At 33.5% G+C, this 14,774-nt stretch overlaps 1 protein-coding gene across 11 annotated transcripts in view; it reads left to right on the plus strand.

Moving 5' to 3' along the window:
• Positions 1 to 14,774, plus strand: part of RAD54B (RAD54 homolog B (S. cerevisiae)) — a 179,084-nt gene that overhangs the window by 56,029 nt on the left and 108,281 nt on the right. For all 11 annotated transcript variants that reach the window (XM_011384372.2, XM_011384375.2, XM_023525575.1 and 8 more), the window contains 5 exons: positions 1,921 to 2,146; positions 2,427 to 2,634; positions 8,429 to 8,568; positions 10,473 to 10,763; positions 14,063 to 14,238. In XM_011384372.2, coding sequence (XP_011382674.1) covers positions 1,921 to 2,146; positions 2,427 to 2,634; positions 8,429 to 8,568; positions 10,473 to 10,763; positions 14,063 to 14,238 — 1,041 coding nt within the window. The remainder of the gene's footprint in view (positions 1 to 1,920; positions 2,147 to 2,426; positions 2,635 to 8,428; positions 8,569 to 10,472; positions 10,764 to 14,062; positions 14,239 to 14,774) is intronic.

Consider the following 14,774-nt stretch of genomic DNA (forward strand, 5'->3'; position numbering starts at 1 on the left):
ATCCTTAATTCTACTTATTAGAAGTTTAGAAAAAGCTTTTCTTCTTATCTTACCTCTACTTTAAAAAAAGAGTCCTCTCCCCTTTTAAGTTGAGTTTTCTGATTAAAGAATTGTAGTATCCTCTCTTAAAGATATTATAGAAGACTCCGCCTGCCAAAAAAAGAAAAAACAACAGACAAAGGAAATAAGAAAGAATTAAAGGTCCCTGCTAACATCTTGGTATCTTTTCTTTCAGTTCTTTTTTTGTTTGTTTTTTTTTATAATGCCCTTGATTGTTAAATTGGTCATTTAATAGGGAGTCGGGAATGTAAATTTTCCCAAACTCTCATAGCTCCTTGACAGGTTAAGGGGATGCTGTCTCTTGGAAATGGTTTAGACTCATGTTTTGTCTCAGATTTGTTCTTCTCTTTGGGAATCTTTTCTCAGTTGGTTTGGGAATCATCTTTGATTTCTTCTCTTTCACCTTTTCAGTCTAGTCAAACCTGAACTTTTAATTATTTTGACCTCCTAACTATCATTTGATTTCTAATCTTTTTTCTTATCTTCTAATGTACTCCATTAATGGTGTGTGGGCCATTTTAGGTATACATAGGCAAGTCTTGTTTTTTTAATTTTAATAGTAGCATATTTTAGCTAATGAATTATTAGGAAAAAATAGCACATTAAACTTTTGGTTTCACAGATAAATTATGCTTGGAAAGATTTCTCAAATAAATTAAGTTAAAAAGTAAACTGACTTAAAGAAAAATAAATAATATATGGCAAAAAACTGTGATGGTAGTCATAAAAGACAAGTGTATGGGAGACACTGACCTACCAGATAGAGTCTGAGCTTTCAAGGTTAAGTATCCTCATCTTCTGTCTTCTGCCTACCTTGCCAGGTCCACTCAATTTGTGCAGTGAATTTCTATTCACGTTTTAGAACTCTGCTCAAGGTGTATCTTCTCAGTGAAGCCTTCTTGCTCTCTTCCCTTCACCCTGAAAGGATGGATCACTATTTTATCTCTGCTACTCAGTATATCTCAACTGGCATGTGGTCTTGCCTTGGCAAATTGTTGATCAAAAATGATAGTAGTGAAAAAAAATGATAATGGCTATAATTCATATTTGTAATTTTTTCTCTGTATTTTGAAATGTAAAATAAATTGCATTTTAGTTCTTTCTAGCAATAAGGAATAGAATGATTAATAAACTATGTACTTTTGATAATGTCCTTAATTCTCTTGGACTTTGTACTTTTTAAAATATATATCAAATATATGTATCAAAGGGCTATATGTATCAAAAACTACAAAGTGATATGAAATGCCACTTAATGATATTCCTTATAATATTTAATTTTAAATTGCATTAACCTAGTAGGTTTGTAGGATAACACTAAATTATGTGTATTCGATTAAATATTTAGTGTTTAATATTTCATAAAGTACTGGAAACTCATGGTTGAGGATTTCATTTACTATCAGAGGATCATAAATACAGCTCAATTGCTCTTGCTGCTTAAGACTACAATATATTTCAAACTGTTTTGATATCTAATACTGAAACTGATAAAAATTACTGAACTGTTAGTGATAAGAAGCACAGTTAAAGTATTCAAATGTAGATGTAAAATTGAGATTCATATATAGTCTCTAAAAATATCCGTATAATAGTAACAGATGATTTAGATTGAACTAATTTCAGTTTTGTTTTAGTAATTTAATTGACAATAAATATATACTGAATACAGTTACCTAAGATGCAAAAGAGATTTGTTATAAATCAGCTGAATGAAAGACTAGAAAAAGTGTTTAGTGGGGAGTAGAATTTGTCCTACTTACAAAATGTTAGCCTCTGGTTCTTGACTAATAAGTGATGATTTTAGGGGCATAAAATATTTTCCTATTGTGATTAAAGAAGTATAATTATTTCTAACAGAGTGAATAGCAGATGTGGAGCTATTCTTGCTGATGAAATGGGTTTAGGGAAAACACTGCAGTGTATTTCGCTCATCTGGACTCTGCAGTGTCAGGGACCCTATGGAGGCAAGCCAGTAATAAAGAAGACACTTATTGTCACACCTGGAAGCTTGGTGAATAATTGGAAGAAAGAATTTCAAAAATGGTTAGGAAGTGAAAGGATCAAGATATATACTGTTGATCAGGTAAGAGACTTTTAAAAGTTTAGCTTTGGTCAGTTTTTAAATCTCTAGCTTTTCAAATCTGCTGTTTTCACTCTATGTAGCAATTTTTCAAGTATGTCTAACTCTTCAACTTCTTTGCAGAAAGATGGAATCTTGGTTTACAATTTGGTTTTGAGTTAACATATTTCTAACACTCGATTAAAGGCTGTGAGAAATATGTTGTTTAAATTTCATTTCACGCAGTTTCTGCCCATGATTTGTTAATTATTCTCTTTTTTCTTTTCTTTTCTTTTTTTTTTAGGACCACAAAGTAGAAGAATTCATCAAATCTCCATTTTATTCTGTTCTTATTATCAGTTATGAAATGTTACTTCGTTCCCTGGATCAAATTAAGCACATAAAATTTGATCTTCTAATCTGTGATGAAGGGCATCGTTTGAAGAACAGTACCATTAAGACAACTACAGCCCTCATTAGCCTTTCTTGTGAGAAAAGAATAATTCTAACTGGTCAGTATTTACTTTTGAGGAAATAGGGAATTGTGATCTAGTAAACATATAAGACTTGTAACATAATGCTTGGCATACAAAGAATCAGTGGTATTGGATGGAATTCATACTAATAAACCTGTGGTAATTGATCCTTCATATGACTGAATTTTCAAATCCCTGTGTAATTTTCCGCAACCCAGATTTTGAAGTTTCGAGGAACGAACACAATGGTATCATGGTAAAGAATGTAGAAAATAGGATTCGACTGCCTCTGCTTGGTTTCCAAGTCTAATATTTACAGCTGTGCAACTTTGGGCAAGTTATTTAACTTCTCTGTGCCTCAGTTTCCTTATCTGTGTAATAGGGATAATAATACTCTTTACTTCATAGAGTTGTTATGAGGGGAAAGGAGTTAATCAATAAATTTCTTGGAAGACTACCTGATACATGGTAAGTATTCAATAAAATATCTGATATTTTTATGTATGTATGTGCTGCATGCACATGATTTATTGCTAGCCAAAGTCTCTGGTCCAGGCTGTTTGGAAAGGTGGGATGGATTGTGGGTAAATAGAAGAATTGTTTTCTACTCTCTCTAAAATTTTAGCTTAAAGCTTAGGCTAGAATCTGGCCTGAGGAGCTCAGTGTAGCATTTTTTTCCACATCTCACCTTTTATCTTGTGTGGCCCTTTCAACCTGCCATCCTGGCAGCAGAAGAAAGAAAAGAAGTTATTTATGAATAATATTTACAACCCCTTCATTTTCTACTGAAGGCTTCATTTCTCTCTCATCTTCAATCCTTTGGAAGGAATGGTCAGGGTATGGTTGTTCTTAATATATCATGATCTCTTGTCATTTTGTCCATCTGGTGTCCGGTCATGTACATCAGTGCTCTTCTTTGAAGTTAAAATGAGGAGAAAGAAAGGGTGTGACTAATAGCTTGTTCCTTCATTTTACATCTTAAGAGTAGAAGAGTGCCCTAGAGCAACAGAGAAAACTCCCCCTATACTGTTCTCATTGAGTTGCGGTGTGGAGGGTACCCATCTTTAAGTAATTCACAGTCTTTTGACTTGTAATTGTGTAGGAGGATTATATTAACCATTACCAAAAGTGACTTTTAAAACTATATATGCTTTTTTGAAATGATTTCGAGAAATGTTAAATAACTTTTATATTGTTCAGATTTAGTCATTTAAAGATTACAAAAGTAGAAAAGACAGCGATCAATTTTCTTAGTTATTTATATCCCCAAGATATAGTCGATGGCCAACAAATGTTTGCCAGTGATACTAGGAACATGGAAACCAGAGAATAGAAAAACTAGTGTTGTATGTTTACAAAAGACTATTTTTAAAGGAAAGAATGAATTGAAGAAATGGAAAACTTAATCTAGTGACTTATGTATTTTTGGATGTTTGAAGAGCTGATTGGATTTTTTATATTTGAGTCCCAAAGTTGCAGGTAAGCTTTTCGACTAGCCTTTGATTTGGAAATCTTTGGTGCCAGAAAAGCAAAGGAAAGTAAGATTTAGTTGAATTTCGTTATGCTGTGTTGGAAGAGAAAAATGAATGCTGTTTCTTTTTACTGCTCAATGTGGGGTCAGTATTGCTTATTTGAAGAGTAGTAGCAGCTATGGAGTTAAAATGGCATTAGAAGGGGAAGAGTAGAAAATGAAAAGAAGATTGAGAAATAGGAGTTACTGAAAAGTACTGAAAGTAAGGAATAAAAATAGGATTCTCCCCCATTCGAAAATCACATAATTTTCTTTAGCAAACATGGACAATTTCACTAATATTCTCAGTTATAAGCAAATACTAATTCAACTAGCATTCCAATAAATTTAATGTGTGCAGTAGAAAATTGATTCTGGAACTTCATTCAGAAAGAATGTCGGTGACTAGTGAGATAGTTTCATTTGGAGGACTTAGAGCATTGCCTCCTTTATTCTTACTTTGTCTTCTTCATTGTGTTTCTGTTTCTGTCATTGTCACCGCTGTCCTTTGTGCTATGAATTTAGGTTAAAACTAACACTGACTAACCTCATAACATTTAGAAATATCTGTAATTGGTTTTTATTTCCTTGGAATTGCTTGAATGAGTTCTTTTATATAAAGGCAGGATATTTTACTTTCAAAGTGATTTGTTTCTTATTGTGGAAGTAACATTTGTATATGAATATGTACAATGCTGCATGCAGAAAAGATGCTCAAAAGCTAAGAATGAAATGAAAATAATTTTGATTTTTTTTCTTGATATTACCTAGCTCAGTGCTGTAGAGCACATTTAGTTAAATTTATTGGGAAATATTAGGATTCACTTTAATAGAGGTGTATTAAACTGCTAGAGCTGCCATAATAAAATACTATAGACTGGGTGACTTAACAGAAACTTACAGCTCCTGGAGGCTGGAAGTCTAAGATCAAGGTGTCAGCAGGTTTGGTTTCTCTTGAGGCTTCTCTACTTGGTTCATAGATGGCTTTCTCACTGTGTCCTCTCATGGCCTATCTGTGTGTGTGTATCCCCGCTCTTCTGAAAAAGACATCAGCCCCCACCCTTATGACCTACCCTTATTAACCTTAACTACTTCCTTGAAGGTTCTGTTTTCAAATATAGTCACATTGGAAGTTGGAGCTTCAATATATGAAATTTGGGGGTATGATTTAGTCCTTAACAAGAGACAAATGATTATTAAAAGATGTTAGATGTCTTTTCATTATATTATAAAAAAATCTGAGATTTGAAGCAAAATTGTTATTAAAGACTGAGAGTTAACAATACACTTCCCCACACTCACACACAAAGTATACATGCATATTTCTTTATTCTTTATATATACATATAAAATATATCTTTATTCATATACACACATGCATATCAAATAACTTAATTAAACATTTTTCTAATATTGTATAATTTAGAAAACGAATGTGATGAATATAAGTATATTTTTCCTATATAGATTTTTAGAAGTGGAATAATAGTATTTAAAGGAAAAAAATATATATGAGTATAAAAAACTCTTAGAGCTTTTTATGGGGTTTATAGAGGAAGATATAGGTATAGGTTATTGATGGAGTTCAGGTCCTTGGGTTGGGTGGTAGATTTTTGTCTCTTATTAGAAAATAACAATAGGACAAAGAAAAAGATCCCAGCCTCCGCCCCTGCCCTGCCTGCCGCCGCCCCCCCGCCCCCCCCCCGCGCCCGCCGGTTTTTTTTGGAGGGCAGGGGTGAGGCACCCGGCCCGACTTCGCTCTCCCGCCTCTCTCACCCCCTACTAGGCGGGCTGAGCACAAGTTGGTGTTGGATTTTTTTTTTTTTTTTTGCTGGGATGAAGGTAGGGAAAGAGGTCTTTCATTTCCCTACAAATTTATCTTCCAAAACCCTGAATATAGTTTTAGTAAACATACCAACTTAACTTGAAAATCAATAGTGTTTCCTTTTTTCTTGTCACAGGACATTGCTGCTCAACTTTTATTAACATTAAATTATTTAGCTTCTTCTACAGGTTCTATCTAGTCTAGAATTACAGAAGAGTACTAAAAGCAGTGAATTAGGGACTAAACTACTCTAGACAACCTTTGTGACTTCTCAGAATGATACTATGCTAGTGTATTGGCTTTCCCTTGTAGCCACATTACTTCTCTTCTGGTTTTTCATTCCTTATTCTTTCTTTATTTTCTTCCCCAAATCCTTTTTTTCTTATCCCTTTCTTGTGTTTTGTCTTTTTTCTTTTTTTTTCTTTTTCTTTTGCCTCTTTCTCTTCTGTATTAGGGTGATTTCAGGCACAAGTAGCAGATATCTGAATTAAATGTGCATGTTCTCCCACATAACTAGAAGTCTAGAGCTAGTGCAGTCTCCAGGGGTGGTGATACAGCAGCTCAACAACATCATCAAGAATTTTGGTTCTTTTTGCCCTCTGTTGTACCATGTTTGGTGTTGGCTTCATCCTCAGACTGGTAGTAGGTGACTGCAGGAGTTCCAGACATACATCTAAATGTGATATATCCAAAGGAGAGCAGGGACTGGTTCTTCCTGTTTCTCTATTTTTAAGAGTGAAGAAACTTTTCCAGAAGTCCCTCCCTCACTTCCTCTCATGTCATTTTAGACAGGACAGGTCATATGATGTTGGTGGAACCTGTCAGTACCATGCCCTTTCTAGCTCCCTTTTTCTGGTTGCACCCATCTCTTAGCTGCTGGGACTAGTGATTAAATAACTTATTTCTTCTGCCTTTTCTGGAGAATTATTCTTAGTTGAATAAGAGCTTACTCTCTCACCTGTAGCTTAGTGATTGATTCATATATAGGGGTCAGTGAACGATGCCAGGCCCCTTGCTTCCAGGTAACTTCAGGAACAATTTTATGGTGTAATTTATGCTCGAAGGCTCCCTATAATTTAGCTAAGGCCATCCTTGCTTAGTTTCTTCCCCTGCTATTTTGATTCCATTATTCCTTTTTTTTCTAAGAGCACTCCTTCCATAAATCATGTGCAACAAATTCTTATCTCAGGCTCTGCTTTTGGGGAACCCAGTATAAGATACAAACCTTTTCTACATCATCGTTGACAAAGAGGTAGGACTACCGTCACTGACTTGGATTCATCAGTTGGGATTGGATGACTATCTGGAAGCCAACCACAATGATTCATATACCTTTGTCTCCCCTCTGTCCTTCTTGCTTTTCCCGTTCTCTCTATCTTTATTAGTCATTGTCATGGATATTCTTTTAAAGGCTTAACAAAATGCATACCAACATAAGTATATTTTTTCTAGTCTTTCCATGATGTGTCTAAAAATTTAGAACTGATTAGATATGTTAAAAAAATCAGTAATTATTGGTTCGACCTGGGTTGAACCATTTAGTTTTGAGGCAAGTGATCATTAAACTCCCTGACATTGTAAAATTCATATCATTTATGTTAATGAAATAAGTACATTTTTATGTACTTATTTATATCTTTGGACAGTTTCTCTAGTCCTATTTAAAAGTCATCTGACATTGTAACTGTTGGACTATGCTGATGTATATGTTCTTTTGATATAATTATCAAAACATGCTAATGTTTCTTTGAAAATTAGTTAGCCAAAAGTTATTGAGTATGTAATATATGCAGGGTATATTAATCCATTCCAGACTGTGTCAACCTTTAGGATTAGTGAAGATCTCAATTTGGTCTGATAACTTTGAAAGGTAATAACAATAGGTGCCATGTCTAATAAATGTCAGGCACTCTGCTAGTCACTTCATGTACTCTGATTTTTTGTGTGTTTGTTTTTTGAATACCCCAAAGAAATTATTATCTTTCCTCTATAAGTGAAAAAAATCCTGAGTTTACCTTAAAAGCTTAAGCAGTTTATCTAAAATCACAGTTACAATAATAATAAGAATCACTAACAGTTATGGAACATTTTTTGTGCTCTATGCCTTCTTCTAAGTAGAATATATGGATTAACTCATTTGATCCTTACAACCCTAGGAGCTATCCTCACTTTACAAATAATAAAACTGGGGTAAGTAACTTGCTCACGGCCACTCAGAGAGTAAGTGATACAGGTAGGATTTGAACCCAAGCAGACTCCAGAGCCTGAACTCAGTCTCTGTGCTGTACTAAATAAATTTAGTACACAGTTAAAACTAGAGTTAAAATTTTATATGATTATTGATATATTTTTTCAACTTGATTTGGTGGCTCTTTAGTCCTCAGTTTTAGGGAATTTGCTTATATTTAGTCCTCTTAGGGAAGAAAGTACAAATTTGTATATAAACTTATGATTGTAAACACTAACTTGACTTTATCATCACTTTTATCTTTTAGGTACTCCAGTTCAGAATGATCTGCAAGAATTCTTTGCATTAATTGATTTCGTAAATCCAGGAATATTAGGCTCTTTGTCATCTTATAGAAAAATATATGAAGAACCCATCATTATATCAAGACAACCTTCTGCTTCTGAGGTATAATTTACTTTAATAAATTTAGGTTAAAAAAGAGCAGTATGAAAAAAATAAAAAGAGCAGTATGACTGGGAAAATTACCCATAATTTGGGTATTATTTAAATCTAGGAAAAATTCAATTAATATAGTGACTTCTTTTTTTCTCACAATCCTTCGACTCTTGCATTCCTTATTTTAGAAAATGACATCTTCACTTTAAAAAAATTCATAAATAAATACTTCACAAAGAATTATAAATGACAGTAAATATATAAAAATGCTCATCCTTACTGATTTTGAAAAGTAAACCAAAATAACCATGAAGTAACTTTTGTACTTTCTATTGATGTTTTAGGTGGTCGGATTTACATAGTAATAGCAAATGTAAATGACAGTACTGTCCTTTACTGGTTGAATTATAAATTGGTACACCTGGAGGATAGTTTGGCAATGTGTATTGAAAGCCTTAAAATTGTGTATATCTTGCGGCCTGGTACCACTTTTAGGAGGAATTTATTATAAAGAAATAATCATAGATAGGCTTAAAGATTTAGCTGTAAGAGTTAAAAATTAGAAACATACTTTAGGAAACAAACTAATTGGAAATAAACATTTCATGGTAGGAAAATGGTTAACGTCTACATGTTGTATAAACTCAATATTTCATTAAATTTAAAATACTGTCAGTTCTAAAATGCATTGTTATTATTTGTACCAGCAAGAAAAACATGCTATCAGTTATAATTGTAAGAAGTCACTAATTGTAAAAGCACCCTTTTTCAGAGAGTCTAAAGTGTAAAAAAACATGTCTCAGAATTAATAAAATAGGTCAACAAATATTTATTGAGCATTTCCTGTGGACTAGGAACTATAAAAATAATGGTTTGTGCAAGTATTTCATAACATGGAAAATGTTTATGATACATTATTTAAAAATAAAATCACATCCATTTATTTACCCACCACATATACTAAACACTGAAGTTGGCCAAATGCTAAGTACTAGACATCGGAAATACAATGATAATCTAAACTGACTGGTTTTGTTGTTCCGATGAAGATTTATAGCTTGATATCCTTATTTTTTTGTTACAAAAAACAAACAAATAAAACATTAAATATATTTGCACATTTATGCAAAGAAAAAAATTTGGAAGATATACTTAAGTCTTGAGAACAGTGGTTGTTTCTGGTTGATTAAAGCTGATTTTAATTTTCTTATATTTGCCAGGTTGTATTTTCTTACTTTTCCTCACTGAACCTATTTCTTTTGTAATAAAAATTGAAAATAGTTTTCAAATGTAAGGAAAATTTTTTATACATAAATTTTCTATGATTTATATATATACATATGGGACTTTAAGCTTCATTGTGGAGTTCTATGCACTTGAAAGTTTCTATATAGAGAATTTGAACATATATTTCACACTATATTTTGACTTTAAAAATTTACTATTAGTGAATAATGTGTAATAATTTTGAAAGAATCAGCAATGCTTTGTGCTAGTAACTTGTTGTAGGCTTTATTTTAGGATCAATAACTTGTCAAACATTTGCTTCCAAGAATTTGTTGTATCAGTTCTTTGCTTTGATTTTAAGACTTGTACCATTACAGTCTTCACATAAAAGCTTACTTTCTGAATAATTTAGTTTGTAGATTATTGATTTCTGATGGCTGTCAATGTTCCAATAGCCAAATAAACAAGGATTTAGGAGACTGTGGCTTCACTTAATTAAATGATAATGCTGAACATTTAAAGAGGTGATGGTTGGTTTTCCTTTCCCAAGCTCATATTTTATTTTTTCTGTTAAAAAAAAAAATCTGAAGGGAAGTAACTAGTTTATTATTATAAACTATTTAATGTTCACTTTAACTGCAAGTATTTTTGACTGTAATACTTTTAAGTCTGCTATGTTTCCATAGGAAGAAAAGGAATTAGGAGAGAGAAGAGCAGCTGAACTTACTTGCCTCACTGGACTCTTTTTCCTTAGAAGAACTCAAGAAGTCATAAATAAATATCTTCCACCTAAAATAGAGAATGTAGTCTTTTGCCAACCAGGGGCACTACAGATTGAGCTTTATCGAAAGCTGTTGAATTCTCAGGCTGTCAGGTTCTGTCTTGAAGGGTTATTGGAAAATAGTCCTCATCTAATATGTATAGGAGCTCTTAAAAAACTATGCAATCACCCCTGCCTTTTGTTCAACTCTGTAAAGGTAAGTAGTATGTGAGACTGTCAGTAGATATGAGCTGAGGGTTCTATATCATGTGAATCTAAGATGGCAGATTGAATTAATTCCTGGGGTTGCATTTGAGGCTTTCCCCAAAGCTCTGAGTCTCTCCAGTATGCTTCTGCTATAGAGCTGATCCAGTCTCCTACTTATTCTTCAGAGCATGTCCACATTCATACAGCTGAACTAGGGATGAAATGAGTTTGAGTCTCTGCCTTCTAGAGTGTGTTCCCTATGCCCTTTTGTGCCTTGTCTAATACTTTGTTATGGTCTGTCTCCCTTCTTATTTTATACTAATATAGCCAGTCAGTTTTGTTTGGTGCTAACAAATACAAAGTTTACCATTAAAAATAATAATATTTTTCCTCATATAAAAGTAATAAATGATTGTTGTATGAAATTTGTAAAATTGAGAAAATCACAAGGAAGAATGTAAATTGATGTAACTGGAAGATAGTTTGGTAGACTGTATCAAAAGCCTTATAATTTTATGTCTTGCGGCCTGGCATACCACTTTTTGGAATTTATTATATATAAAGAAATAAAGCTCTTCAGCCAAGGAAAACCACATTTTGGTATTAATAATAATAATAATAATAATCTTATTATTAAGTACTTACTACATACTAAACACGAAATACTTTTCTAGTATTATTTTATTCACAAAATTTTATGTAATAAGTACTGTTATTACTATCCCCATTTTGGGGTAAGGAAATAGGAGCTCAGAGATATGTATATATCATCCTTTTCCAGAGAAACTTAATTTTGATGATGCTGTGCTTATTGTTTTAAAATCTTTTTTCGCTCGATAAATTGTGAACATTTTCTTAAAATTAGATAGCTTCTACAAGTATGATTTTTAGTGGCTAAATAGTTGAGCTGACCATTTGGATATTTAATGAGCATAAGGCAGTTTGGAATATAGTGATAGTTTTCTGTTTTTGAGTTGGAATTGGGTACCAGACCCTGCTGTACTACTTACTAGTTCTTTAACTATGATCAAGTTACATTCGTGAGCCTTAGTTTTCTTAACTGGAAAGCAGAGACAATAATAGCTTCCTGATTTTGTTTATTGGGCACTTTGATGAAATAGTATGGAAAGAATGTAGTGAAATGCCTGGCTGTGGAGGTTGCACTGTAACTGTTAATACCCTTTTATCCCCAATATGCCCTTAACAGGTTTTATTTTTATATTTTTTCTTTAAATAATAAAGTCATAATTTGCAAACAAAAGAAAACCTGTGGGTGTCACATGATGCTTGAGGTCATTAATTATTTGTTTTTGTACCAGAATTCTCTTAAGTTTATCCTGCAGTGGGTTATATTTACATAATTTATCATGAGAGAAGTCAGCTTCTGTAACTCTGCAGTAGACAGAATTATAACCATTTATTAACCTTTTAAGAAACAGATTCTGTACACGGTGTTAAAAATTAAACCCTTTGGGCATGATGCCCAGCAAAAATAGAAGCTAAAAATTCTTCCTTAAAAGGAAGACCGTTTTGCACTTCTGAGTATTTATCCAAAGAAAACCAAAACACTAATTCATAAAGATGTATGAACTCTTATGTTCATGGCAACGCTATTCAAAATAGACAAGATAATTTAGGTTGATGGGCAACCTAAATGCCCATCAACAGACGATTGGATAAAGAAGTTGTGGTTCATATACAATGGAATATTACTCAGCCATAAAAAAAAAAAAATGAAATCTTACCATTTGCAATGACATGGATGGACCTAGAAGTTATTATGCTACGTGAAATAAGTCAGATAAAGATAAATACTATATGATTTCACTTATATGTGGAATCTAAGGAACAAAAGGAATAAACTAAATGAAAAGAGACTCACAGATACAGAGGACAATCTGGTGACTACCAGAGGGGAGGGGGTTGAGGGGCTGGGAGAAAAAGGTGAAGGGATGGAGAAGTACAAATTAGTAGTTACAAAATAGTCAATGAGAACGTAGAGTATAGCATAGGGCATATAGTCAGGTATTGTAATGGCTGTGTGTAGAGCCAGATGGGTGACAGAGTAATTGCGGGGATCACTTCATAAACTATACAAATATCTAACCAATGTACTGTATACCTGAAACTAATATAAAATAAAAATAAAAAGATTAAAAACAACAACAAAAAAGGGAGACCTTTTGACGGTCCGGAATGTATCACTTAACTACTAACAGGTGTAGGATACTACAGACTTTAAAAAGGGTGCATAATTTACAATCTGAGACTTAGAGCCTTTCCTCTAATATTGTAGCAAATAAGGATCAATAAAAAATGGCTGAAATGAGCCTTCCGCACATGTAACAGTGATAAATTTGATAAATGTGGGAGAGTGAGGAACCTGCCAATCCAGAAATTTAACCTAAAAAGTGATGTAGTCATTAACAAATATAATCTCTAGTTCTGTGTTCACATGTCAGCTAGGCAGTTTTGGAGGGGAAATTTCAGAGGTGCTGATAATCACTTTAGACATTTATATAGTTCATAAAACGATTCCCTTAATTGCTCCTTCTCTCTGGTTTTCTACTTAGCCGATATGTTCATGCTAACTGCATTTCCTATGCCGTGCTCCCTATCCTTGTGATCATCTATGAGCTACTAATTTATACTTCTTTAACCCTTCACCGCATTCTCTCAGCCCCACCAATGCCCCTCCCCTCTGTCCGTCACCAAATTAAAATAAAACATTTTTAAGGGGGAATAAATTTCTCTGTTAACTTATTGGCAGAATTTTTTCTTCTTGCAGAAGAAATTGTTAAGATTGAGTAAACTACTGTGCTTGGTTTTGAGTATCACCTAGGAGGTGCGGTATGAAGCCCACAAATCACGAGAGAAAAGTAATAGCAGGGAGGGAAAGAGGGAAGAAGAGTGAAAAAGAGATATCAATGACAAGGAATCTCAGTGTTCTGGAGAGGATAGATTTTTGTAGCACTGTTTGCCCTCCTTTTTGCTCTTCTTTATTTCTCTACTCCCCCCAACCCCTCTTTTATACCTAGGCAACGGTACTGCACTTGTAGGGTGAAGGCAGCAGACGTTAGGAGACTGCATTAGAACTGCTCTGTAATTAACTCAGTAGGACACGTGTTAATTTTTTTTAAAAAATGACGAAATCTTAATCTATAAAGATTTATATGATAGTTAGCTTGATCTTTTCAGGTAGCTATTAATCTCACCCCCACCCAATTTTAACATTTTTTCCTCCCAATTAAAACACACACACACACACACACACACAAACCAGTGTTAACAATCATTTTTTTTAAATAGGAAAAAGGATGTAGCTCAACTTGGGATGAAAATGAAGAAAAAAGTCTATATGAAGGCTTGATAAATGTGTTCCCTGCTGATTACAACCCTCTCCTGTTTACTGAGAAGGAGTCAGGAAAACTACAGGTGCTGACAAAGCTCTTAGCGGTTATCCATGAACTCCGTCCTACTGAAAAGTAAGAGGTCAATTTAATAAACTGCTTGTAAGTGCTCATGGAATTTTGGCTTAGACTAGGTCCCCCTCCCTCCTTTTTTTTTAAAAGAAGAAAACATTAACAATAAGCTGTTTTCTTCTAGGGGCATGATCAGCTCCCAGTATATTTTAAACTTATTAACAATGTGTCTAAGTTTTTATTTAAGAAAAATTAAATGTAAATACATATATTTTTTAAAAACCTAGAAATATCCTTTGATGTATAACACCTAGCTTATTTCTTAATCTCTTTCAGAATCTTTCTTTTACTGTCCCTTAAATGTTGATACTCCTTAGGGTTTTCTTTTTAACCTCCTTCTCACTCTAAACACTCTTCCTGTTATCTCTACTCTTCATGGTTTTAAACTATCACCTGTATAGTATTGATTCCAAATCTGTCTCCCTAGTCCAACCCTTTCTTCTAGTTTCCACATCCTTCTTTCTGTTTAATGGACAGCTAAATCTGTCCTGCTGCCCTTCTGGGCTTTAAGATTCACATGTCGCAAAGCAACTTCATCA

The sequence above is a fragment of the Pteropus vampyrus genome, unplaced genomic scaffold, assembly GCF_000151845.1.
Source record: "Pteropus vampyrus isolate Shadow unplaced genomic scaffold, Pvam_2.0 Scaffold572, whole genome shotgun sequence".
NCBI classification, from domain to species: Eukaryota; Metazoa; Chordata; class Mammalia; order Chiroptera; family Pteropodidae; genus Pteropus; species Pteropus vampyrus.